This window comes from Brassica napus, chromosome C1 (genome assembly GCF_020379485.1).
Source record: "Brassica napus cultivar Da-Ae chromosome C1, Da-Ae, whole genome shotgun sequence".
Classification (NCBI taxonomy): domain Eukaryota; kingdom Viridiplantae; phylum Streptophyta; class Magnoliopsida; order Brassicales; family Brassicaceae; genus Brassica; species Brassica napus.
Window position 1 is genome coordinate 42,059,777 of NC_063444.1, and position 25,745 is coordinate 42,085,521.

The 25,745-nt window shown below is 44.6% G+C and overlaps 4 protein-coding genes across 4 annotated transcripts; 3 read left to right on the forward strand and 1 right to left on the reverse strand.

Annotated features, from left to right (window-relative positions):
• Nucleotides 1-2,634: 2,634 nt before the first annotated feature.
• Nucleotides 2,635-3,575, forward strand: LOC106389058 (phosphopantothenoylcysteine decarboxylase). Its single transcript, XM_013829242.3, has 2 exons — nucleotides 2,635-3,069; nucleotides 3,151-3,575. Exons 1-2 carry the CDS (start codon nucleotides 2,734-2,736, stop codon nucleotides 3,430-3,432), a joined length of 618 nt encoding a protein of 205 aa, XP_013684696.2. The 5' UTR covers nucleotides 2,635-2,733; the 3' UTR covers nucleotides 3,433-3,575.
• A 1,399-nt stretch (nucleotides 3,576-4,974) lies between these two features.
• LOC111207143 (protein SUPPRESSOR OF NIM1 1-like) lies at nucleotides 4,975-6,098 on the forward strand. The gene has a single exon (XM_048744567.1). The coding sequence runs from the start codon at nucleotides 4,975-4,977 to the stop codon at nucleotides 5,941-5,943; it is 969 nt and encodes a 322-aa protein (XP_048600524.1). The 3' UTR covers nucleotides 5,944-6,098.
• A 224-nt stretch (nucleotides 6,099-6,322) lies between these two features.
• LOC111207145 (uncharacterized protein At3g17950-like) lies at nucleotides 6,323-7,522 on the reverse strand. Its single transcript, XM_022704837.2, has 2 exons — nucleotides 7,228-7,522; nucleotides 6,323-7,065 (listed from the first exon to the last, which is right to left on the reverse strand). The coding sequence occupies exons 1-2, from the start codon at nucleotides 7,300-7,302 to the stop codon at nucleotides 6,508-6,510; spliced, it is 633 nt and encodes a 210-aa protein (XP_022560558.1). The 5' UTR covers nucleotides 7,303-7,522; the 3' UTR covers nucleotides 6,323-6,507.
• Nucleotides 7,523-13,651: 6,129 nt separating this feature from the next.
• Nucleotides 13,652-16,444, forward strand: LOC125580038. Its single transcript, XM_048743986.1, has 3 exons — nucleotides 13,652-14,116; nucleotides 14,177-14,533; nucleotides 14,627-16,444. Exons 1-3 carry the CDS (start codon nucleotides 13,652-13,654, stop codon nucleotides 16,442-16,444), a joined length of 2,640 nt encoding a protein of 879 aa, XP_048599943.1.
• The last annotated feature ends 9,301 nt before the right edge of the window (nucleotides 16,445-25,745 follow it).

Below are 25,745 nucleotides of genomic sequence, written 5' to 3' on the forward strand. Positions count from 1 at the left end.
GCAAATAGGTATGACAATAGGTCATTATAGGTTGTGAAACCCTTAGCCTTATGTGATAACAGTACATCCTTTGGATGGAATGTGGAGTATGTTTTATATAATAAATCATCATATGTTACCACTTCACCACATAGTTCAAGACTATGGGCGATTTTCATTAGAGCAGAATTATATTCTTCCACGGATTCAAAATCCTGGAACCTGAGAAGCTTCCATTCATTCATTGGTCTTTTGCCAAAATATCATTGAGTATCTGGATTCTAGTCTTGTCCAAAGTTCACAAAGATCCTCTATATTTTCATGCTGATTTCTCAGTTCCTCAGTGAGATGGTAGCGCATAATTGTTATGGCTCTATGCTTTTCACTTTCAATTGCATTATTGCCTTCAATGATACATCTCCTGAGTCCTCTAGACTTCAGGGCAATTGAAGTGTTCATTTCCCATTCTTGATAATTATCTCCAGAGAAATTTAGGGCAGCATAATCCGAAGGCTCAAATCTCGACATCTGAAATCATTTAATCAATTTATGATTTAGAACTCTTACAACCAATTCAAATAATCAGTGCATATGATTTCATAAGTATATTTATGATGCTTAAGCCCCACGGCTTTGCATTGTGATGCTTAGGCTTCACGATTGTTATGTGATACAACGATCTTAAGGATCAGATCATGATGCAATCCGGTTCATAACCATCCGGATACTAGGCCACACGGTCACTTTGATATTCACTGAGCCACACGGCTTTTAATCAATCAAGGGCACATGGCCGCAAGTGTGAGCAATGTATTAGGTCACACGGCCATATACAAAACGGGATCTAGATGCATTCAATCCTATTTCTTAGTTGCATATCTATTAAGTTTTAGAATTAAATAATCTAGCAACCTAACTCTCATTCAATATGTACATTCTTTAAATCAATCTTTCAAGGTTTAAGTAATGAGAGGTTTAAAGTTTCAAGGCCTTTAGAAATTTTAAAATTCGAGATTAGGGTTTTAGTTTAAACAAGATTCAGATTCAAGTTTTAAAACTATTCTAATCATAGCTCTAGGCGATCAATCAAACACTCAAGTTTCAAATCAAAATTAAAACCGATTTTCCAAAATTAGGGTGTTAGGGGATTTCGAAAACTTTGATCTTTGACCAAGTGGATTTGATTTGAGATTCAAAAAACTTTAACGTTCTGATTTTAATTGATCAATGGATCAATCTCGTTCTTAGGTTTAAATCGAACTTATAGAGCTTTGATTTACTCATAGGGGATTGATATATTTAACCTATGGCTTTTAGTTTTAGAGATTATCTTTTAGGGTTTCAATCTTTACAAAACAACCAAATTCGATTCTTGTTTTCAGATTAAGTCTGTACCTTTTTTTTTGCAGGTCTGAACCGGACCACCAAAGATCAGAGACGAGCTGAGACGAACGGACACGGGACGGCTCCTATCGGGTCGCGTTGCCGAGAGCTATTGCGAGCTTGTTTCTTCTCACGGACGGTTGCGTCTGGTCGGGGATTTGGTTTGAGCTGGACGTAAGCTGAGCTGAGGCTGAGGACGTTGATCACGGACAGGGAACGCCTGAAGCTGAGCTTGATCAGAGTTGAGCTTGATCGGAGTTTGCAAGCCGGAACGCAAGCAAGAACAATATAGGGTTCTTCAAGATTAGGGTTCCAAAAGATTAAGACGGCGCCGCGTATTGTTTCTGCGAGTGTGGGTGCGTCTGAGATTGGATTGACAAACGGAATGCGCTGATAAATTCGTCTCGTCAAGAGATTCAATTTGATATGTGGCTCGTCGTCTGGTTCTTCAGGGTTTGAGAGATAGATCGATCTTAAGTTGGGCCTGATTTAGGGTTTATGTGTGACGGATTTTATGTTAGGTTTTATCTCAGGGTTTTGGAGTCTATCGTGCTGATAACGTGTTGTAAATAGAGTGTTTAGAGACTGAATATTTCTGTGTTATTATTAAGGATCAAGGGAGTTCTTTTATATAAAGATTACAAGATGAAGATAAATGGAAATTATCCAAAACCTAAACACACTAGGATTAGGAAAACTACTAATACATAATAATGGAAAGATTACGTCTAATAGGAAAAGGAAAGAGCTTCCTTTTCTCCAAGCTTTGTGGCCGTCTCTCTCTTCTAAAGTTGCCTCTCTCTCTCTCCTCTCTCTAGGGCTTCGGCCGTCTCTCCATCTTTTAGGTATTGGACCGGTCTTGCACCGGACCTGGTTAATGGCAATCCATTCCATGATTTATAACATGTATGTATTATGCAACAAATTAACATACAATAACTATAGATTTGTATATCATAGCAACATTTAGTAAATGATGATAAAAAAAAGAAGCAACATTTAGTAAATTGATGGACATTTATATAATCAAAAGACAAATTCTTACTATCATCGTCCATGATCATGATCTTAAAAATGTTTACAAGGTATATAATTAGTTTTTAAATTCACAGAAATCCCAAAGCAAGTTGAAGAAATGATAGAGATGAGTAATTTGAATCCCTTAGACCCTTACTAAGAACTAAAAAGCCCATACAAAAGTAGAGGCCTAGAAAAAAGAAGTCAACGGCCCATTTGACCAGAAGCTAGAATGATAGTCCTCCTCTCTCTTCCCTCTAAAACATTTTGATATTTTTCTCGAGCAGATCAATCTTCTTCGGTTAGGGTTCCCTCGCCGAATCCCTAGATCTGTAACGGTTTCCAAAAGAGCCAATGGAGAACGGGAAACGAGACAGAGAAGACATGGAAGTGCAAGCCGCACCACGGAAGCCACGCGTCCTCCTCGCCGCGAGCGGAAGCGTCGCCGCCATCAAATTCGGAAACCTCTGCCATTGTTTCGCCGAATGGGCCGAAGTGAGAGCCGTCGTCTCGAAATCGTCTCTCCACTTCCTCGACAGGCTCTCCCTCCCGCGGGAAGTCACTCTGTACACCGACGAAGACGAGTGGTCAACCTGGAACAAGATCGGCGATCCAGTGCTTCACATCGAGCTCCGACGCTGGGCTGACGTCATGGTCATAGCTCCTTTGTCTGCTAACACATTAGCCAAGGTTTAAAAAAATAAATAAATCTAAATTCCGTTAGAAGACTTTTACTTTGCTCTCACTTTTTTTCTTTTCTTTTTATATTAGATTGCTGGTGGGCTGTGTGATAATCTTCTGACTTGTATCGTACGAGCTTGGGATTATAGCAAACCGGTTTTCGTTGCGCCTGCGATGAATACTTTGATGTGGAACAATCCTTTCACGGAGAGGCATCTTTGTTCCCTTGATGAGCTTGGGATCACGCTCATTCCTCCCATCAAGAAGAGATTGGCGTGTGGTGACTATGGTAATGGTGCAATGGCTGAGCCTTCTTTGATTTATTCCACTGTTAGACTCTTCTGGGAGTCGCAGGTTCGTCAGCAAAGCTGAAACCATGGTTTCCACTTTGCATTGGTTGGTTCTGTTTTAATGCTTGTCTTTGTACATCTTATGTCTCTAGAGGACCATTTTCACTGGCTTCACTCGTGTTACTGTAGGAATATTTAAGTTTATTGTCTCGCTGTTTGGTGTTCTTTCTCCTCACTCTTTTAGTCGTCTCACACATAGCAGCGTTGGTTTATAAGTTAATCAGTTCTCAGATCACCTAGCTGCTTTACTTTCTATCTGTAATCATGAAATCAAAAGGCAAGATGACAACGACATGAAAGTTTGTTGCTTTTGAAACACGACAATGCAACCAAACGAAACTCGGTTTATCTATCTACCGACGGTAAACCAAACAACATTTAAAAGTTCACAGAACATCAAATGCCAAACGAAAATAAAACTTTTATATTGAAGAGGCACACGAACACTTGAATAGAAAAAAGAGAGGGAAGGGGAGCTTGAGTTAGTTCTTATTGGCGATGAAAAGTCCCCATTTTTTGTTCACCTGAAACACTGCTCTCCAGCTTTGCCTTCCATCCTCCAACAATGTCCTCGTAATACTCCTGCGTTTATTTGTTACAATACTCAACCGAGCAGTTGAGTCCAATAGCACGTTCCAATGAGAAGGAAATCATGTTGACTGAGAGATCGATACCAACGACATGAACATCATACTCCTGAGACATATAGAAGTCACCTCCACCAATGCCACAACCAACATCTAACACTCTCTGTCCTGGTTTCAGATACATCTTCTCCACAAACTCTTTGGTTGTCTCTGTCACAAGAAACATAACACAAAATATACATTATAGTACTGATAGATTAAGACACAAAACATCTCACATACAACACAAGCAAAAGGAAATTAGGATTTAACCGATTCCACCAGTGCTCACAAAGCCTTGTCCAAAGACACGCTCATAGCATAAGATCCCATTGGATTTGTATTGAACATTGTCCAAGAAACGTTGGAAGCCTCTCTCATTTACTGAGCTCACTTTCTGCCATATCCAGCAAATCTGCATCCCATACAGCAAAGAATGTTATCTAAGGTTAAGTAATCGGAAGCTAGACACTCTTGATAGATAGAGATTTGGTTTGCCTGATTCTGATTCTGATTCTTCTTGTTCTTCACATAAGCTCCAATGCCCTTTTGCCTGATCATGGAGAGCTCAAATGTGTTCCCGGCAGCATCGAGTGTCTGACATTCTTGAAACACCTGCATTTTTTTAACCATCAGTAGACTTATGAATACGTCATAACTTTCTACGTGAGTGAACTTCAGTACTTTATTAATTTAATTGGACAGGTTTGTTAGAATATATTTTGCACACATCTAAATATATTAAGAGTCAGAAACAAGTAACATCTAAGTTTCAGAGTCCAAATCTCTTATATATTATTTGATTTATTTTTATCTTTCTGACGTGTGATATTATCTCCAACAAAAAGTATTATTATCCTATCATAACCTTTCTTAAATAAAAAAAAGAAAAGGATATCGTATATTATTATCAGAGTTAATCGTAAACAGAAAACCTAATGGATCTGCATGTTAGCCTTCCGTGGGAACTAGAGGGAGAAATACTCTCTCGTCTTCCACCTCAGTCTCTTGTTCGGTTCAGAACCTTGTCTAAGAGATGGGATTCTCTTTTCAACGACAAGAGTTTTATCAACAACCACTTGTCTCTCTCCCGTCCCCAGTTCATCTTTCTGACCAAATCAAAGATTTATTCAATAGACATCATCGATCAAAGGGTAACTTTGCGTGGGCTACACTCTTCTTGTAGGGATTCAAATTTGCAATACAGAAGAATCACTACTTGCGATGAACTCTTGTTCTGTAAATATCCTCCATTCCATTCGAAGATGGAGACAGCGCTCTGGTCTCCATGGTTGAGACAGGCTAACTTGATAAAGTTGTCCGTGGGCAAAGAGTTCAATGTTTTCGGCTTAGGATACGACAACAGTGGACCCCAAAAGGTTCACAAGCTTTTACTGTACCACCCACCCCAGGTAGCTGCGATCTACGAGTGTGCTTCTCACGTGTTGAGGTACATTAATGCACCTTACGAGGTACACATGCCTGAAATAGATAGACGGTCACATGTGTCCTTGTATGGAAATTTGTATTGGATTGATTCCAACCTCCAGACTAGTGAGTATTTCATCCAAAGCTTTGATTTCACTAGGGAGATTTTCAAACCCTTTTGTCTCCTTCCCTTACAAGATAACAATTGTCTCAATGAACTTCGCCTTGCGGTTTGGAAAGGAGATCGGTTTTCGTTTCAACACTTTTTAACAAGGAAGATTGAAATTCGGGTAACTAATAAGAATAAGATTGATGATACAGAGGAAGTGGTGTGGGTAAACTTGATGACCTTAACAGCAACTAACTTGCCAAATTTGTTTCACAAGAAGTATGGCGTTAGTTACTTCATCTATGACAATACCCTATTCATGTGTTGTAGCGACGATAAAGATAGACATCCTTGCATCTATATTGTGTAGGGAGATGTGTGCAAGAAGATTCAGATAGGGTATGGCAAGGTCGATTGGTTTTCTCACTGTGCCTATGTTCCAAATTTGATTCCTTTAGAATTTCAGATTTGAGTGAATTGTTGCAACTCTAGTATTATCAGTTATTCTTTTTAGTTGTTGCTTGTCTTTTGTTTTATTTATAAAGTGATCGAATGTTTTTTTTTTTTTTTTTAACTTGAGTGATTTGAAAACATGTCTCAAGTTGATACAAACATGCAACAAAAGTCTTGTTGCAACAAAATGGAAGAAGTGGATAAAGGACACATTTCACACACAAATTAAAAGAACAAGGTCGGCTTCGCCGGTAGCATTTTCTCGCCTCCAATTTTCATCAACTACACAATCTCAATTCACCACAAATTACTTTTATTCTCTCCCTTATCAATCATTATTTCTGAATAATCATTCGGCTCTTTGTTGCTGTTTTTCTTTGTTGATGTTATTGGACTGCATCCCATTTTTTCCCCGCAGACTAATGATTACGATTCTAAAAAATATTTGAATATTGAATACATAATATTAAAATATACGAATCTATCCTCCGCCTCCGCTGCATATACCGGTTAAGGAAACCGGGAATCTACAAAGTGCCGTAACCGCCGGCGTACCTTCTCCGCTAACAACCTCAGCTGAAGCCGGAGGAAGAACCCTCCCGTCAGCGAACAACGCTCTTTCCGCCACCGCCGGCTGCTGTTCCCTATAACGCGCCACCGCACCCTCTAGCTCCGCCTCGGCGGAGCCATATACAGCTTCTTCTCCAGACCTCCTTTCCACCTCCAAATACTCTCCGAGCGATGACCGTCTGCATTCTCCGGACCCACGGTGCATCCCGTTTCCGGCGTCGTCGTCGTCGTCTCGGCAAAAGCGCCACCACTTGCGACGGCGATGCCGCTCAGCCGAGTTCGGATGAGGACGCTTCCTCAGGTTGCGTCTTGTTGCGTTGGAGCTGGTGGCACGTGAGATTGAGATGGAGGGAGACACGTGGCGGTGAGAAGAAGCTCTGAATGGCATCATCGGCATGGTTGCTGTGAAACTAAACCCCATAAGCGTTCCAAGTGTGATGCTTCTGTCATGGAAGAAGGATCCTGTCGACTAATATCAACATCGCCAATTCAAAACTCAATCAAGACTTCGAACTAATCAAAGTTCAATTTAAGATGTATAATTTAGTTTTGTAATAAAAATATGATATTTTCAAGGGATTTATGGAAAATAAAGCTTAATCTATTTGATTTAAAATTTATAGAAACTGACCTCTGTATCAAGATCGGAGGAAGAGACGGAGGAGATTGTGGGAGAAGGTGGAACCTGGTTGCGTGGATCTTGCATTTTCCTGTGTAATTGCTGGTCGATGATGTTGGAGATATGTCTCACTGAGATATTAAACGACGTCCATCGGGGGAAAGGAGAGTAGTGTTTGCTTTTGGTTTGGATGATAGGTGAGGAAGCAGGAGAAAATGACAAATGCTTTGCTTTTGAAATGATTGTTCTTCTTTACTCTATTTCTCTCTATTGAGCTTTTTTTTTTTTTTTTTCGCTAAAATGATTGAGCTTTGATATCTTTATATTTTTTTTTGTGGGAAAACCAATGCTATATCATATATGGGAACATTTTGTTTTGGTAAAACTTTGCATGAAAGCTGCTGCTATTTGTTTGGTGAGGAGAATAAATTCAAATTTTACGGAAACAAAGAAATTACAAAAAAATTAGATGAACTTTTATAGGTTGTGTCGTTTTATTCATAGGATACCTGAAAATTGAAAAAGGTTACCGCTAGATCTAATTTCACGCGAAGAAGCAGTTCTGATCGTACATACTATTATTATTGTTGTTCCTTCTTTTTATTTTCCAAAACACGGATAAATATCTTTTTCATTCACTTTCTCACCATATAATCAAACTAATACAATAATCAAAGTTACAAAATGCTCCGAAAGGCGACAAAAAGGCAAAACCGAAACGGCTAGATTTTTTCAAATTTCTCGCCACTCTTTGGGTGGTTGATGATGAATTTTTGAGCAATGGGGTGGTTAATTCTAAGATTTCGACCACGTTGCTGGCTATCTCCACGATTGTGGATCGTGACGAAGTGGTATGGAGGCAGTTATTGTCGGAAAGACTTTATAAGTTCCCAATCAATTGGGGATATTATAGATTCTTACTTTCTCTTCTTGCAATCCATCTTTGGATATTTTTCCTTTTTCAAAACTTGATGGTTGATAATATTCGAAGAGCAATGCAAGATATAACTTTGGGAAGTGAAGATCCCCCTTTTGTGTTACCGGCGGAGGTGGTGCGTCAAGCCGAAGAAGAAAATCGATTCATCTTGGTGGGTCGTCCGGTGATGCCACGACGACAGAATCTCCAAGCACTCCTTGCTACAATGCCAAGAAACTGGGGCTTTGAAGGTTTAGTTCGTGGACGTGTCATTGAAGGCCGACGTTTCCAGTTTGTCTTCCCCTCCGAGGAATCAATGGATATGGTAATCCGAAGGGGGCCGTGGGCGTTTGCGGATTGTATGATTGTGCTCCAGAGGTGGACACCATTGATGGACATGGAGATGCTTAACTACATTCCCTTCTGGATCCAAATCCGGGGAATTCAACTGCAATGCATGAATCGACAAGTAATTGTCAACATAGCAAGACTTTTGGGAGAGTATATCCACATGGATTACAGTGAGGAGATTGGGAGCCGTCTGGAGTATGTCAGAGTCAGATTGAATTGGAATGTCAATCACCCTCTCCGGTTTCAGAGGAACTTTCAGTTTGTCCCAGGAGTCAACACGCTACTGAGGCTGCAATACGAGAGGCTTCGTGGTTTTTGTGAAGTTCGTGGTCTGATCACTCATGACTCAGGCGCCTGTCTGATTCAGAATGGAGGACCTGATAATGACGATGGAGCTCATAATGGAGATGAAGAAGATGATGACATTGAGATTGTACCTAATCAAGGAGTGGCCATTGAGGAAATAAATGAGGAAGTTAATGAGGGTGTTGTGGCTGATGGTAATGAGGCAGCGGAGGAAAATGTAGAGCCGTTGGTTGAGGAAGAGGATCCTGAGCAGGAAGAGTATGAGAGGAACATAAGGATCCTGGAGGGGGAAGCAGATGATGAGAAACTCTGGAGCGGTAATGGAATGCAAACCATGTTCACGAGTGATGTTGATCGAGACGAGATGTATAATGTTCTTTATCCAAATGGGCAACGTTTTCCTAAAGATGTTGAGGAGGAATCGGGGCATAAGCGGAAGAGCTGGTTGTCTGGTGCTAATGAGAACACATTGAAGTTCTCCAAGGGTGAAAGAGGCGAGTCTAGTGATTCTTCCAAGTCCAAACGTAAGAAAAGCAATGAGGCTGCGAGTGGTGAACAGGTTACTCATGATGGGACTGTACAAAACGATTCAAACACGGTGAGAGGCGCGGTGGGCCCTGAACCACCTCTTCCGCCATGAGGACAGCCTGCTAGAACTGTCGAGGCCTAGGCACAAACTCGACAGTTCGACGCCTTAAGGAGATAAACCGCAAATATCTCCCGGACATTATGTGTTTGTCAGAAACCAAGCAGCAAGACGACTATGTGCGAGACGTTGGTGCTCAATTAGGATTTCCCTCTTCTGTTATTGTTTCACCTGTTGGTGTAGGAGGTGGTTTAGTTATTTTTCACAAGTCTTTGGTTCAGTTAAGTGTTGTTAGTCAGTCTGCATATCTTATCGATTGTAAAGTTGTGTTTAATGGAATGGAATTCTATTTCTCTTACGTGTATGGGCATCCTGAAACACCTCTCAGAAACTACTTATGGGAAAGACTAACAAGACTAAGCTTAACCAGAAGACAACAGGCTTGGTTTCTTCTTGGGGACTTTAATGAGATATTAGGGAACCATGAAAAAGATGGTGGAAGAAGGCGATCAGAAAGCTCGTTTCAGGAGTTCAGACAGATGATGAGGATTTGTGATTTGGTCGATCTTCAGTCGGTAGGGACAGATTCTCATGGGCAGGACAAAGAGGAAATCATCTTGTTAAATGTTGTCTAGACCGAACAATGGCCAATACTAAATGGTTTGAGATGTTTCCTGCTTCTCAAACAGAATTCTTGGAGATTGGGGAATCAGATCATTGTGGGAACCGAAATTCGCACTGTCGATTTCCGTTTAAATAAGGAAACTAGGAAAACCCTAATTTCCCAGAGGACCCGGATATCTGCTAATTACCACACGTCAAGCAATCAGAACACGAGAATAACAACGATAAGAATAAGAAATCGAAAAAGAGAGCAAAGTAGATCTTATTCCGAATCTGCGTATGAACGTTTACAACAAGGTATAAGTCTGGGCTCGAGAGCTGTCGGCGAGATTCCTAGTTCTAGCAACCCTAAGACGGCTAAACCTAATTGAGTCGCAGCTCGAAATAACAAAAACGGAAAACTGCCTAAATTGCTCTAAGTGCTAAGTTTGCTCTGAAAAGTCCTCTGCCATGCTCCTCGCCTAGGACTCCTTATATACTAGCTCCAAGGTCGGTTTACGCTTTTACTCTTCTGCCCTTAAGCCGTCATAGCATAAAAATGGAGATATTCCATTTTTTCCCGATCTTCCAATTATCTTCAAAACTTCCGTATTTATCCGCGGAAACTTGACATTTATCCTTCCTTGTGGACCAAGCGTAAACCGTGCTGCGGTTTACGAGCTTTTGGTTAAGAAATCGTAGGATGGGCCTCGAGTCGTGTTTTAGATCCCTTTGGGCAGTCTTCCGACTCGACACGTTTACTACGAATTCTTTTTGATAAAGAACGAACTTTCTGCGGTTTCTAATCCGCGAAGTTTGATCGATGAATTTGAATAGCGGAAAACATGGACTGAGCTTGCTACGGTCTTCGGGAGATAGCATTCGAAGGTTTGACGAGAATGCATGGATTGATGTCGTATCGATGTTCGGAAGGGTTCAATCGCTACACAGGGACTGAACTTCGGTTCGAGCCCGGTTGCTACGTAGCGACCGAACGGGACGAATGCTCGGTCGCTACGTAGCGACCGAGCGGGACGATCGCTCGGTCGCTACGTAGCGACCGAGCGGGACGATCGCTCAGTCGCTACGTAGCGACCGAGCGGGACGAGTGCTTGGTCGCTACGTAGCGACCGAGCTTTGGCTCGAGCTCGGTCGCTGCGTAGCGACCGAGCGGGATGATCGCTCGGTCGTTACGCAGCGACCGAGCGGGACGAGTGCTCGGTCGCTACGTAGCGACCGAGCTTTGGCTCGAGCTCGGTCACTACGTAGCGACCGAGCGGGACGATCGCTCGGTCGCTACGTAGCAACCGAGCGGGATGAGCGACCGAGCTGGACGAGCGGGACGATCGCTCGGTCGCTACGTAGCGACCGAGGTTTGGCTCGAGCTCGGTCGCTACGTAGCGACCGAGCTGGACGAGCGCTCGATCGCTACCTAGTGACCGAGCTTTGACTCGAGCTCGGTCGCTTCTTAGCGACCGAGCTTTGGCTCGGACTTGGTTGCTACGCAGCGACCGGACAGCGTGTATGCGTGGTAATTACGCAACGGTCGAGCTTGGTTAGTTTGGTTTGAATCTTCAAGGATACTTCTTCGTAAAAACTTCGTGTTTGGTTATATTTTACGAAAGTTACATCTTCCTTTTTACTATCTCTTTCGGAAATATGATCTCCGAGGATTTTCGAGTGGTAATTCCGTCGTAACCTGTTTTTGACCCTAACAATCATCGACCACTGGTAACTTTCATCGCAGTGGGGAAAGAAGAACCGTGCAAGTGTTTTCGTTTTGATAGCCGCATGATGTCAAAAGATGGTTTTGAAGATACTGTTCGTAGATGATGGAAAGGGATAGGGCAAGCTCAACTTCTACAAATACCTTTAGTTCAATGACTAAGTAGATGTAAAACCCATATATCTCGATGGAAGAGACATAACATGAATAATGCAGTGGAGAAAATAGGAATGCTGCGAGCCTTGTTGGATCAAGGTGTAACATCTACAACAACGAGCCAGGAAAGGAGGTCAGAGATCATAGAGGAATTGAATCAAGCCTATATAGATGAAGAGATCTATTGGAAACAAAAAAGCAGAATCAATTGGTTAAGGTCTGGAGATCGAAATACAGGTTATTTCCATGCTGTCACAAAAGGAAAAAGAATCAAAAATACTATCAAGGTAATCCAAGATGACCAGGGAGTTATTCATAGAGGTCATAAGGCGATTTCGACATTGGCGATCAACTATTTTAATGAGCTGTATACATCTGAAGGGGTTAATCCAAAAATGTATGAGAAGGTGTTTCACGACTTTCAGAGACGAGTTACTCCAAATATGAATCATGATCTTACTAGAATGGTTACTGAGGAAGAAGTCTATAGAGCTGTAATGGATATTGGTGCACATAAGACTCCAGGACCTGACGGGTTTACTGTCTTGGGGTCAAAAATGATTATTTCGAAATCAACGGTTATGATTATTTCTTATTCACGGATTTCTCGCAAAACATTCACTGAAAGAAAGTTCGGAAGTGAACGAACGAGCGAATCTCGCACAAAAGCCACTCGCCGGAGAGCTGAACCGTCACGCGGGTCAGCTCGCCGGCGAGCTCAACCATCACGTCGGACAGCTCGCCGACGAGCTGAACCAACGTGTGGTTATACTCGACCGGCGAGCTCAACCATCACGCCGGTGAGCTTGCCGGCGAGCTGATCCGACGTACGGTTGCACTCGCCCGGTGAGCTCAACCATCGCGACGGTTCAGGTCGGCGCCGGTCAGATCGCCGGCGACCTGAACCGTCGCGTGGTTATGCTCGCCGGCGAGTTCGGCCGTCACGCGAGTCGGCTCGCCCGGCAAGCTCGACCTGATCCCGGCCTGTCCGACTTATTTCGACTCCCGTATCTTCCGTATAGCTGTGATATTCGACCTTTGGGACCATATACTGCTCGTTTCGTTTTGATTAAGGTTATTCTCGAATTTTTATGACCAAAACTGAGAAATCATATAAACGCCAAAAGGCCTAAGAACGGTTCGCAAGGATCCAAACTGGTCTAGAGGCCCATCTACGCTCTCAGAAGGGATTCGAGCCCATAAAAGTTATGACGGTTTGTCATAACTCGCAGAAATACGATAAATGCTAAGTTTCCAAAGATAAATGTAAAGATTCGAGGATAACTATCAAGATCGACGAAAAATGGAATATTCCCGAAAGAGATAGACTTGGGCCCGAAGGCGAAGGATGGGCCACCGACCTAGAGTGACTATATAAGGAGAGCAGGAGCAGAAGAAAAAGGGATCCGAGAATTAAGACTTAGAGAACTCCTGCTAGCTTAGAGAACTTAGGGCTTAGGTGGTTAGACTAGCACGGCAAGGCTTAGGACGTCTTGGCCGCCTCTTGTCCTGTTGTTCCGATAATTAGCATATATCTACTCCTCTCGGAGAAATCTTGTATTCATACTATTCAATAAAACGCCTCTGAGCGATTATCTATTTTTTTATCGTTCTAAAGTGATTACGCAGAGAATTCAGACCTTCAAAGAAAAATGGGTTCACTCGGTTTTCTTCCATTATTATTTGTTATAATCGACGCTATGAATTTCGGTTCCCACAGTTTGGCGCTAGAAGTAGTGGGGGTTTAACGAATTCTCTAACTCAAAAATCACTACACGATAAAAGACATAGGATGTCCGCTCCAGAAGCTAACGATGTCATTTCTTTCAAGGACCGAGCAACGGCCGATCAGGCCAAACCCCACAACGATCTCCTTGTCATCGAGCTGACGATCCAAGACATCGACGTAGCGAGAGTGTTGGTCGACTCCGGATGCTCGGCCAATATTATCTACAAAGGCACCCTCGAAAGAATGGAGATCGATCTGTGCGCCGTTACGGAAAGACCCAGCCCGATATTCGGACTCTCGGGAAATGCTACTATGACTCTAGGCTCGACCGACCTCGTTGTTAAAGCCGGGAGTGTCACCAAAGTCACGGAATTCTTAGTCATCGACCGCCCAACATCGTACAACGCGATCGTCGGTACTCCATGGCTGAATTCCATGCGAGTGATCCGTTCGACATTCCTTCTGTGCCTTAAGTTTCCAACCCCTCGTGGAGTCGAAACTATACAAGGAGACCGCAGGATGTCGCAAGTATGTTTCATCGCCGAGTTAAAATGAAAGAACTTGGCGATCGAAACTTCCCACAAAAAGAAAAGAAAGCTTACTCTCGATGAGAACGCCCCAGAACGAGACTCGGAAGTCTTCTGGCAATCTCAAAGGGCCGAAGCTCTAGAAGGTAAGCGCGAACCGACTTGCGAACCGGTAATTTCGATCTGCCTCGACGAATCCTCTCCGAAACGATGTGTCGAGATTGGAGCCAACCTCCGCAAGCCACTAAAGACAGAGCTCATCGCCTGTCTCAAAAAGAACCTCAATGCGTTTGCTTGGGCCGCGGAAGATATGCCAGGGATCGATATCGGCATAACGTGTCATGAGCTTGACATCGATCCGACCTACAGACCCGTCAAACAAAAAAGGCGGAAGCTAGGACCGGAGCGTGCCACCGCGGTAAATGAGGAAGTCGAAAGACTCCTGAAGGTCGGATCAATAACAGAAGTTAGGTATCCAGACTGGCTCGCTAACCCGGTCGTGGTCAAAAAGAAAAACGGCAAATGGCGAGTATGCGTTGATTTCACCGATCTCAACAAGGCCCGTCCAAAGGATTGCTTCCCACTCCCGCACATCGACCGACTGGTCGAAGCAACAGCATGGAACAAACTCTTGTCATTTATGGATGCCTTCTCCGGGTACAATCAGATCATGATGAATCTCGACGATCGTGAGAAAACTGCGTTCATCACCGATCGGGGAACATATTGCTACAAAGTAATGCCTTTCGGTCTCAAGAATGCAGGCGCCACTTACCAGCGACTTGTCAATCAAATTTTCTCCGAACAGCTCGGCAAGACTATGGAGGTATACATCGATGACATGCTCGTAAAGTCTCTTGACGAGCACGACCACGTCTCCCATTTGGAGGAGTGCTTTGCAAAACTTAACGCCCACAACTTGAAACTGTACCCTGCAAAGTGTAGATTCGCGGTGGCATCAGGGGAATTTCTCGGGTACCTAGTCACGTGTCGTGGGATCGAAGCCAATCCTAAGCAGATAAACGCGTTAATAGAGATGGTCTCGCCAAGGACGAAACGGGAAGTCCAAAGGCTAACCAGAAGAGTCGCGGCGTTGAACCGTTTCATCTCGCGCTCGACAGATAAGTGTCTTCCTTTCTACGACACGCTGAAAGGGAATAAGAAGTTCGAATGGTCGGAGGAATGTGAGAAAGCTTTCCAACAGCTAAAACGTTACCTAGCCATTCCTCCCGTCCTCGCAAAACCAGTGGAGGGAGAACCCTTGTTCCTGTACATCACAGTCTCCACAACAGCAGTAAGCGGCGTTTTGATTAGAGAGGAACGCGGTGAGCAAAAACCAATCTTCTACATAAGCAAAACGTTACTGGACGCTGAGACCCGGTATCCCGTGATGGAGAAACTAGCATTCGCAGTTGTGAAATCGGCAAGGAAACTCTGGCCGTACTTTCAGTCGCATACCATAACAATCCTCACCACCTTGCCCATGCGAACGATCTTGCACAGTCCGAGTCAGTCAGGACGACTCGCAAAATGGGCAATCGAACTAAGCGAGTATGACGTGGAGTACCACCCAAGAACCTGCGCAAAATCTCAAGTACTAGCGGACTTCTTGGTAGAATTGCCCACGGGGGATATGACAAACACGGAACCGGACTCAACCTGGATCCTTCACGTCGACGGATCATCGTCCAAACAAGGATCCGAGATCGGAATCCGGCTCACGTCTCCGACCGGCGAAGTCTTGGAACAGTCTTTCCGATTGGAATTCCATGCGTCGAACAACGAGGCCGAATATGAAGCACTCGTCGCAGGATTACGATTCGCCCATGGGCTTAAGATCCGCAACATTCACGCTTACTGTGACTCTCAGTTAGTCGCAAATCAGTACAGCGGAGAATATGAAGCGAGAGACGAAAGAATGGATGCATATCTAAAACTCATCCAAGACCTCTCCCGAGACTTCAACCACTTCGCCCTCACTAGGATTCCTCGCTCGGAAAACACTCAGGCGGATGCCTTGGCCGCACTCGCATCAAGTTCGAATTTTGGACTAAGACGAGTAATCCCCATCGACTTCATCGAACACCCAAGCATCGGACCACCAGTGGTCGCCAATCTGATTCGAGCACAAATCGAAAATGCGGAGGAATTCGAAGACCCACCAGAAGAAAACGTGGATCAGTCGGAATACGGCTGCGACAGCCCATGGATAGAGCCAATCCGAGCATACATAATCAACAGAACGCTTCCCACTGAGAAATGGGCGGCCCGCAAAATCAAGGCCCAGGCCGCGCGATATGTAAAGGTAGAAGGAGAAATCTACAAATGAAGATTCTCCGGCCCACTCATGACCTGCGCCGAAGGCGAAAAAGTAAGAAGAGTAATGGAGGAGGTTCATTCCGGATCATGTGGGAACCACTCCAGCGGAAGATCTCTCACCGTAAAAATAAAACGCCATGGTTTTTACTGGCCAACTATGATCAAAGACTGCGAGAAGTTCGCACGGAAGTGCGAAAAATGCCAAAGGCACGCGCCGACAATCCATCAACCCGCGGAAGTCCTCTCGTCCATCTCGTCTCCGTATCCCTTCATGCGATGGTCCATGAATATCGTCGGGCCATTACACAACTCGAAGCAGAAACGCTTCCTCCTGGTCCTCACGGATTTCTTCTCAAAATAGGTAGAGGCAGATTCCTATCAAGTATCAAAGACGTACAAGTCGAGAACTTCGTATGGAAGAACATCATCACCAGACACGGGGTCCCTTACGAAATCGTGACAGATAACGGATCTCAGTTCATCTCTACCCGATTCGAAGCATTCTGCGAGAAGTGGAAAATACGACTGACCAAGTCGACTCCCAGATATCCGCAGTGCAATGGCCAGGCAGAGACCATCAACAAAACCGTCCTCGACGGGTTAAAAAAGCGCTTAGAAGCCAAAAAGGGGCGATGGGCGGAAGAGCACGAAGGAGTTCTTTGGTCGCATCGTACGACCCCGAGACGGGCTACGGGTGAAACCCCATTCGCCCTTGTTTACGGAACGGAATGTATGATCCCCGCGGAAGTAGAATTTCTCGGAGTTCGGAGAAGATTCCTCCCCGAACGAGAAGATCTTAACAGCGCTGTTGGACGAACTCGATCTTATTAACGAGCGGCGAGATCAAGCTCTCATACGAATCCAAAATTACCAGCATGCCGCCGAAAAATACTACAACTCAAACGTTCGCCATCGCAGGTTCAAAGAAGGCGACCTGGTCCTTTGCAAAGTCTTCCAGAACTCTGCCGAACGTAACGCAGGAAAACTGGGAGCAAACTGGGACGTCAAGATCCAAAGAACCTGGAACGCGATGCATCTTAAGAAATACTACCACTAATCATAAAGTGGGTCCAAAGAACTACGAGATGGCTTGATCCCCGAAAAAGGGTACGTAGGCAGCCCGCCCAGTGAGTTCAGCTATCCCCCCATCTTAAAAAAGGGGGAGAATGGGTACGGATACTCGTATACTCCCACAACTTTCAAAAAGTCGATCTTTTCGAAACTTTTCACAAAAAAAATGCGACGCTACAATCGCTAAGCCCACTATCCGACAAACGGCCAGAACGGCGGCCTAGAACTCGCCTAAAACGCCTAAATCAGCTATCACGCTAAAACCAACAAACCCACGAATGCTCATAAAAAAAAAAAGAGAGCATCCTTGGTAAAAAGCCCGCAAGAAAAACGCGGCTCAAAACAAAAACGATTAACTTCTGGCACTGCGAGACGTCGCAACACGCTTGAAGTTACGGTCTTTCCAACACTTATGGAAACAACAATCTTGTTTCCAAAATCAAGATACCTCTAACGGTGAAATGCCTTTAAACTGGCATCGCTTCTTTGTTGCTGATCACAACAAACGAACCCTAACGTCCTAAACAGACACTAGCCGCCCTCGAAAGGATATGCTCTCTTACATCCAACAAGGATACCATAGCGGGCTATACAAGAAATCCAATATTTTGGCCACCACTTCCAAACGGCCTTTGGAAGTAGCTCGATTCATGCCAAGACAAGTCATATAAGCCGATAACACTTCGCGGACTCTACATCGGTATGAATCAGGTAGAAATCGCAAACATGCAAAACGAAAGCCGACTTGTCATCGCATAGCCTTAGTCCGAAAGTAAACCTAGGTCTTGCCCTAAACCCAGTCTTGCTGGATCCTGACATCTCAAAGGCATAATATCGACATCTCGATATGAGATCCCAAAACTTGTCTCTTCACTTAAGTCTATACGTTTTCACGAGTTCTCGCACAAAGCAAAAGCTGCACGCTCAATGTTGGGGTCAAAATCGGTCACGACGGAATCAATGTCTGAAATGTTGCGGAGAAAACACATTCACGAGACATTGGACAAGAGCTTGAAAAAGGTCGCTACGCAACGACCGAATGCGTGTTCCGCTTGGTCGCTACGTAGCGACCGAGCGTCCGTTCCGCTCGGTCGCTATGTAGCCAACGAGCTCGAGCCAAGCTCGGTTGCTACATAGTGAACGAGCTCGAGCCAAGCTCGGTCTCTATGTAGCGACCGAGCTCGAACCAAGCCAGGTCGCTACGTAGCGACCGAGCGTCTGTTCCGCTCGGTTGCTACGTAGCGAATGAGATCGAGCCAAGCTCGGTCGCTACATAGCGACTGAGCTCGAGCCAAGCCCGGTTGCTACGTAGCTACCGAGCGTCCGTTCCGCTCAGTCGCTACGTAGCGTCCATTCCGCTCAGTCGCTACGTAGCAACCGAGCTCTTCCGAAACGTCGATACGACATTAGTCCATGCATTCTCGTCTACCCTTCGATGCTATCTCCCAAAGACCATAGCGAACCCATTTCATGTTTCCTGCCATTCCAATTCATCGATCAAACTTTACCGTAAAAACCGCGGAAAGTTCGTTCTTTATCAAAAAAGCCGTAATAAATGCTTCGAGTCAGAAGACGGCCCAAAGGGACCTAAGACATGACTCGAGACCCAACTTACGATTTCTTAACCAGCAGCCCGTAAGCCGCATGACGGTTTACGCTTGGTTCACAAGGAAAGATAAATGTCAAGTTTCCGCGGATAAATACGAAATTTTGAAGATAATTACGAAGATCGGAAAAAATGGAATATCTCCATTTTTATGCTATGACAGCTTAAAGGTAGAGGAGTAAAAGCGTAAACCGACCTAGGAGCCAGTATATAAGGAGTCCTAGGCGAGAGGCATGGAGGGACAACTTTTTAGACTCAGAACTCTCGGCACTTAGAAACTCTGAGGCATTATTCTCGACATGCTCTGTTTCATGACTGGCACCCGATTACCAGACGAACGCGCACAAGCAGTTCGATCTCTTGGTTCACTCTTGAACTACGTTTGGCTTGATCCTCGAAAGGGGTACGTAGGAAGCCTTTCATAAGGTTCAGTCCGAAATCAATCAAAAACTTTTTCTGTATTTTTTTCGTCTTTTGTTATCGAGCTGCGACTAACCTAGGTTTGAGCTTTTAGGCCGATAGAACTAGGTTACTCGCTAACAGCCTTTGCGGCCAAAGCTTTTATGATCTCTTGTAATGATCGCAACGCTCCTACGCGGACACGAAATAAGATCTACTGTTTTCTCTAATCTCGTTTGTTATCTTTTCACGATTTCCGCATATATTTGGTCACTTGCCGTTGGCTCACGCAGAGATCCGAGACCTCTGGGAAATTAGGGGTTTCCTAGTTTCCTAATTTAAACGTAAATCGACAGTGCGAATTTCGGTTCCCATACTCAACCGACTATGGATACGGTGATCGTCCGGGGGCAAGAAACGAGACGACAACTCACTCCTTTGCCCTCTAACTTCGAAAAACCCGGAGTTCTCTCGATTTATAATAAGCCGAAAAGGTTTTATAGATTGAGCCAAGCATTATACAAAAAGCCCTAACAAGGGCAGAGATTCAAAGCCCCCAACGGCCAGTCCCGAAACACGCAAACTGAGGCCTCACAAACAGGCCAAAAAAAAAAAAATCCCCGAAAGGATCATTACCCTGAGCACTCCTCGGAGCACTACCTTCATCCTCAACCTCACAGCCATTGCCTCCCTCGGCCGCTTCGTCGTATCCTCTCCCACTCGCAACATCTCCACCTTCTTCAGCCACGGGGCCTTGCCCCTCGGTCTCTCCCGAACACGGCGTGAGGGTGCACTCGAACTACAGCTGAGAGAGGATCGACTCGAAGTCCCCGTCGGAAGCCTTCAATTCCTCCTTGCGAGACAACAGTCTGGTTTCTTCGAAGTCCAGAGTCGGAACCATGTCGCCTTTAAGCAGGTGGATCTCGTTCAGGCTTCCCTCGACGCTCGCTAGAGCCAGGTCCTTCTCATGGACTGCCATGAGGGAATCAAACAGAACAGCCATCCTCGTCAGGCGAGCGTGAAAATCATCCCTCGAAACAACAGTCCTCGACTCTTCTCGGTTCAGAATTTCACGCTGGAGACGAGGACTTCGGAAGCCTTGCTTTTCTTCTCTTTCTTCAGCTTGAACAATGCACACGCCGACTTTCTGAGGTCCCGCTCGAGATCGCTGACCCGAACCTCCAGCTGAGAGAGCTCAGCAGCACGAGCAGCTTCAGTAGATTTTAACGCGGCCTCGGCTTGTTTCAATGCCTCTCGCGATTCAGCCAGGCCCCTTGTCGAACGCTCTATCTCTGTTCCTTAGTCGCTGAGGATCCCGTTAATCAGGGATACAAACTATACATGAAATAAGGGTCAAGATAATCGTAGAACAAGGTGGCTTATGCTGAAAATAGTCAAAACAAACCTTGGCACGATGTTGCGACAAAGGTCACGAGGGCTCCCCTTCCGCGCCAGCGGTACATCTCCTCTTCTTGATGGTCTCGGTCGCAGCGCCAGTCCTCTTGCGACTTTTGGTCAAAGGAGCAGCATTGGACGCGGGAAGACCTAGGACGATCTCCTTCCTATCCAAAGGTGGAGGCATCAACTCCGTCGCTTTCTCCTCCTTAGGAACTGGGACTGGTGTGGTCGAAGAGCCCGAGGGTTGAGCCGAGACCTCCGGAACTTGAACAGGAACCAATGGCCGATTCTGCGAGGGGCGTTGCATCACCAGGGGACTTGTTCCCTCCAGCCGAGGTCGACATCGCAGGCGAAGAAAGGATAGCTGGCACCTTAGGCTGAATCCAACCCCCTTCCTTCTCGGCACTGCGTCTGGACAGTCCCTCTTTGAAAGAAAGAAACCCGACGATGAAGGTTGGAGTAGCTTCGTGCATGGCCGGAGTCGGAAGTGCCGAGTTGGCCTCACCCATCTCGACGTCGAAGCTTTTCTTTTCACTTGGGGAGGAAGACATTGTTGATAGGTAGTTTGAAGAAACGAGAATGTGAGAGAAAGAGATATGTGAAGAATGAGGAGTGGTGAGTTGCTACTTATAAGGATATGAGGGTGACATGGATTTCCGCAATAAATATTCTTAGCCAAAGATTTCGATTTCTAATTCATATCACTCGCCCGCAAAATTGTCTCCGAGTCTTACGGGCTGGGGGAGGCTAACTGTTTGGGTCAAAAATGGTTATTTCGAAATCAACGGCTATGATTATTTCTTATTCACGGATTTCTCGCAAAACATTCACTGAAAGAAAGATCAGAAGTGAACGAACGAGCGAATCCCACACAAAAGCCACTCGCCGGAGGGCTGAACCGTCACGCGGGTCAGCTAGCCGACGAGCTCAACCATCACGTCGGACAGCTCGCCGGCGAGCTGAACCGACGTGTGGTTATACTCGCCCGGCGAGCTCAACCACTGTTGGGGTCAAAAACGGTTATTTCAAAATCAACGGCTATGATTATTTCTTATTCACGAAATTCTCGCAAAACATTCACTGAAAGAAAGATCGGAAGTGAACGAAGAGCTGAACCGTCGCGTGGTTGTGTTCGCCGGCGAGTTCAGCCATCACGCGAGTCGGCTCGCCCGGCGAGCTCGACCTGATCCTGGCCTGTCCGACTTACTTCGACTCCCGTATCTTCCGTATAGCTGTTATATCCGACCTTCGGGACCATATACTTCTCGTTTCGTTTCGATTAAAGTTATTCTCGAAGTTTTATGACCAAAACCGAGAAATCGTATAAACGCCAAAAGGCCTAAGAACGGTCCGCAAGGATTCAGACTGGTCTAGAGGCCCATCTACGCTCTCAGAAGGGATTCGAGCCCATAAAAGTTATGACGGTTTGTCCTAACTCGCAGAAATACGATAAATGCTAAGTTTCCAAAGATAAATGTAAAGATTCGAGGATAACTATAAAGATCGACGAAAAATGGAATATGCCCGAAAGAGATAGACTTGGGCCCGAAGGCGAAGGATGGGCCACCGACCTAGAGCGACTATATAAGGAGAGCAGGAGCAGAAGAAAAAGGGATCCGAGAATTTAGACTTAGAGAACTCCTGCTAGCTTAGAGAACTTAGGGCTTAGGTGGTTAAACTAGCACGGCAAGGCTTAGGACGTCTTGACCGCCTCTTGTCCTGTTGTTCCGATAGTTAGCATATCTCTACTCCTCTCGGAGAAATCTTGTATTCATACTATTCAATAAAACGCCTCTGAGCGATTATCTATCTTTTTATCGTTCTAAAGTGATTACGCGGAGAATTCGGACCTTCAGGGAAAAACGGGTTCACTCGGTTTTCCTCCATTATTATTTGTTATAATCGACGGTGTGAATTTCGGTTCCCACAGTTTGCGGTTTTCTATCACAGTTATTGGGAGGAAATTAAAGAAGATGTGATGAAGGAGATTACGGGTTTCTTTGAGACAGGAGGGATGGATCATCAGCTCAGTCATACTAATATATGCCTGATACCAAAGGTATATCCTCCCACTGGTATGAAAGAGTTTAGACCTATAGCGCTTTGTAACGTCTCATATAAGATTATTACTAAAGTCTTAGTCAACCGACTCAAGGAACATCTGAGTAATATCATCTCAGAGAATCAAAATGCTTTCATCCCGGGAAGAATGATTTCAGACAACATTGTGATAGCTCATGAGGTATTCCACAGTCTTAAATCTAGGAAAAGACAGGCTTCGTCTTACATGGCAGTTAAGACAGATATTACTAAAGCATATGATAGACTGGAGTGGAATTTCTTAGCTGAGACTATGAAGGTTATGGGTTTTGATGGCAAATGGATTCGATGGATAATGAGTTGTGTCACTGCAGTTGAATATTCGATGCTAGTGAATGGATCTCCAGAGGGTCTTATCACGCCAGCTCGTGGACTGAGACAAGGGGATTCTCTGCCCCCTTATCTGTTTATACTGTGTGCAGAGGTGCTATCACATTTGATGACATGAGCAATGCTGGATAGATCACTATTAGGAGTGAAAATATCAAACAATGCACCAACGGTCAATCATTTGTTGTTTGCGGATGATTCTTTATTCTTTTCCTTGGCTAATGAGAAGGCGGCAAAGAAGCTCAAGACTATATTTAGCATCTATGAAGCAGTTTCAGGCCAAGCAATCAATCTCTCCAAATCTTCGATTACTTTTGGAACTAAGGTTAACCCCACGGTTAAGACAAAAATGAGGTGTTTGCTAGGAATATTTAATGAAGGAGGAATTGGTAAGTACTTGGGACTGCCAGAACAAGTGGGAAGCAAGAAAAGTGAGATGTTTGCCTATATTATAGATAAGGTTAAATGTGTTACACAAAGCTGGAAACAGAGGTACTTATCTACGGGTGGAAAGGAGGTTCTATTGAAAGCTATTGCAGTGGCGATGCCAATCTTCTCAATGAATATATTTAGGTTACCAAAAGAGGTATGTGCTGAGATCAATGCAGTCTTAGCTAAATTTTTGTGGGGAGCTGGTGATAAGAAAGGCTTGCACTGGTATTCTTGGGATAGAGTAAGTGTGCCAAAAAGAGAAGGAGGTCTAGGTTTTAAAGATTTGGAAATTTTTAATCAAGCTCTGCTAAGCAAACAAGTATGGAGAATTATGCAACATCCTCACTGTCTGATGGCTCGTATTCTGAAAGCGAGATATTTTCCTGAGGAGGACATTCTGAATGCAAAGCTAAAAAAGAAAGCTTCTTATGCTTGGAAGTCGATTCTACATGGGCGTGATCTTATTAGTAAAGGAATGCGTTACATTATTGGTGATGGAACTCTGGTTAATTTGTGGAAAGATCCATGGATACCGGATCACCCACCTAGACCACCAAGAGCCCGTGGAGTGTATCAGTTGGAGGAAAAGGTGAAAGAATATTTCAACGCTGCTAGAGATCAATGGAATGAACAAAAACTGCGGGAAGTGATCATTGATGAGGATGTGGATAAGATTCTAGCTCTAAAGATAAGTTCAGTGGCACGACAAGACTTATTGGGTTGGCACTATAATGAAGATGGTATTTACACAGTGAAATCAGGATATTGGCTAGGTACGCACTTACCGTCCAGCACACCTACAACTCCAACTCATGGACCTGCAGTTTTGAAACACAAGGTTTGGAAAACAAAAACTCCTGCTAAGCTAAAACATTTCCTGTGGAGGCTTCTGTCTAGAAGCTTAGCGACTGCTAATAACCTGAAGAGACGTCACATAACTCAAAATGATCAGTGTCGAAGATGTTGCTCTGCAGTAGAAACGGAGGATCACATTTTCTTTGAATGCCCTTATGCGAAAAGGATATGGAGAACATCTGGAATCTCTAATCTCATTATCAACAACCCGAGTTCAACGCTAGAAGTGAAGATTGATGCATGCTTGCAATGCTCCTTATCAACTCGATTGTCACACATGCATGATTTTCCCTTCTGGTTGCTATGGAGATTATGGAAGAGTAGAAACATGTTAATATTCCAGCAAAAGGAAATTCACTGGAGAAGATTATTGAGATATGCACGAGAGGATGCAAAAGAATGGAAACAATTGGATAGTAAGATTGAAGAGATTCATACAAGACGGAGACATAGTCATCAATTGCCTGAGTGTCTACATTGGAAGAGACCTATGATTGGGTGGGTTAAGTGTAATACAGATGGAGCTTATGATCCACTACTAAATCAAAGCTCGGCTGGTTGGGTTATAAGGGACGCTAATGGTTCTTATAAAGGTTCGGCTCAAGCGAGGGGGAGAGTGAATAATGATGCTTTGGAAAGTGAACTACAAGCTATACTGATGGCTTTACAACACTGTTGGAGTTTGGGTTATAGAAAGGTTATTATAGAAAGTGATTGTCAGAAGGTGATAGATATCATTAACAAGAAGAGACTTGTTGGGGTCGAAAACGGTTGCGACGAAGTTAACATCCAAATCTCCGAAAAGAAAACGTAGAAACCTTCTTCGACAAATACTTTTTCGAAATAGATTCTTCTTTACGAAAAGCTTTGCGGAGGAAGCGCGAGTCATCGGACAAGAGCTCGAAAAGGATCGTTACGCAGCAATTGAACACGTGCTCCGCTCGGTCGCTACGTAGCGACCGAGTTCGAGCCAAGGCTCGGTCGCTACGTAGCGACCGAGTTCAAGCCAAGGCTCGGTCGCTACGTAGCGACCGAATGTCCATTCTGCTCGGTCGCTACGTAGCGACCGAGCTCGAGCAGGAGCTTGGTCGCTACGTAGAGACCGAGCTCGAACCGAAGT

Coding starts and splice junctions, on each gene's coding strand:
- LOC106389058 (XM_013829242.3), top strand. CDS start 2,734: ATGGAGAACGGGAAACGAGACAGAGAAGACATGGAAGTGCAAGCCGCA. Junction 3,070..3,150: donor CTGCTAACACATTAGCCAAG/GTTTAAAAAAAT, acceptor TTTTTATATTAG/ATTGCTGGTGGGCTGTGTGA.
- LOC111207143 (XM_048744567.1), top strand. CDS start 4,975: ATGGATCTGCATGTTAGCCTTCCGTGGGAACTAGAGGGAGAAATACTC.
- LOC111207145 (XM_022704837.2), bottom strand. CDS start 7,302: ATGCAAGATCCACGCAACCAGGTTCCACCTTCTCCCACAATCTCCTCC. Junction 7,066..7,227: donor CCTCCGATCTTGATACAGAG/GTCAGTTTCTAT, acceptor TGTTGATATTAG/TCGACAGGATCCTTCTTCCA.
- LOC125580038 (XM_048743986.1), top strand. CDS start 13,652: ATGTCCGCTCCAGAAGCTAACGATGTCATTTCTTTCAAGGACCGAGCA. Junction 14,117..14,176: donor GAGACCGCAGGATGTCGCAA/GTATGTTTCATC, acceptor TCCCACAAAAAG/AAAAGAAAGCTTACTCTCGA. Junction 14,534..14,626: donor GACCGGAGCGTGCCACCGCG/GTAAATGAGGAA, acceptor GTGGTCAAAAAG/AAAAACGGCAAATGGCGAGT.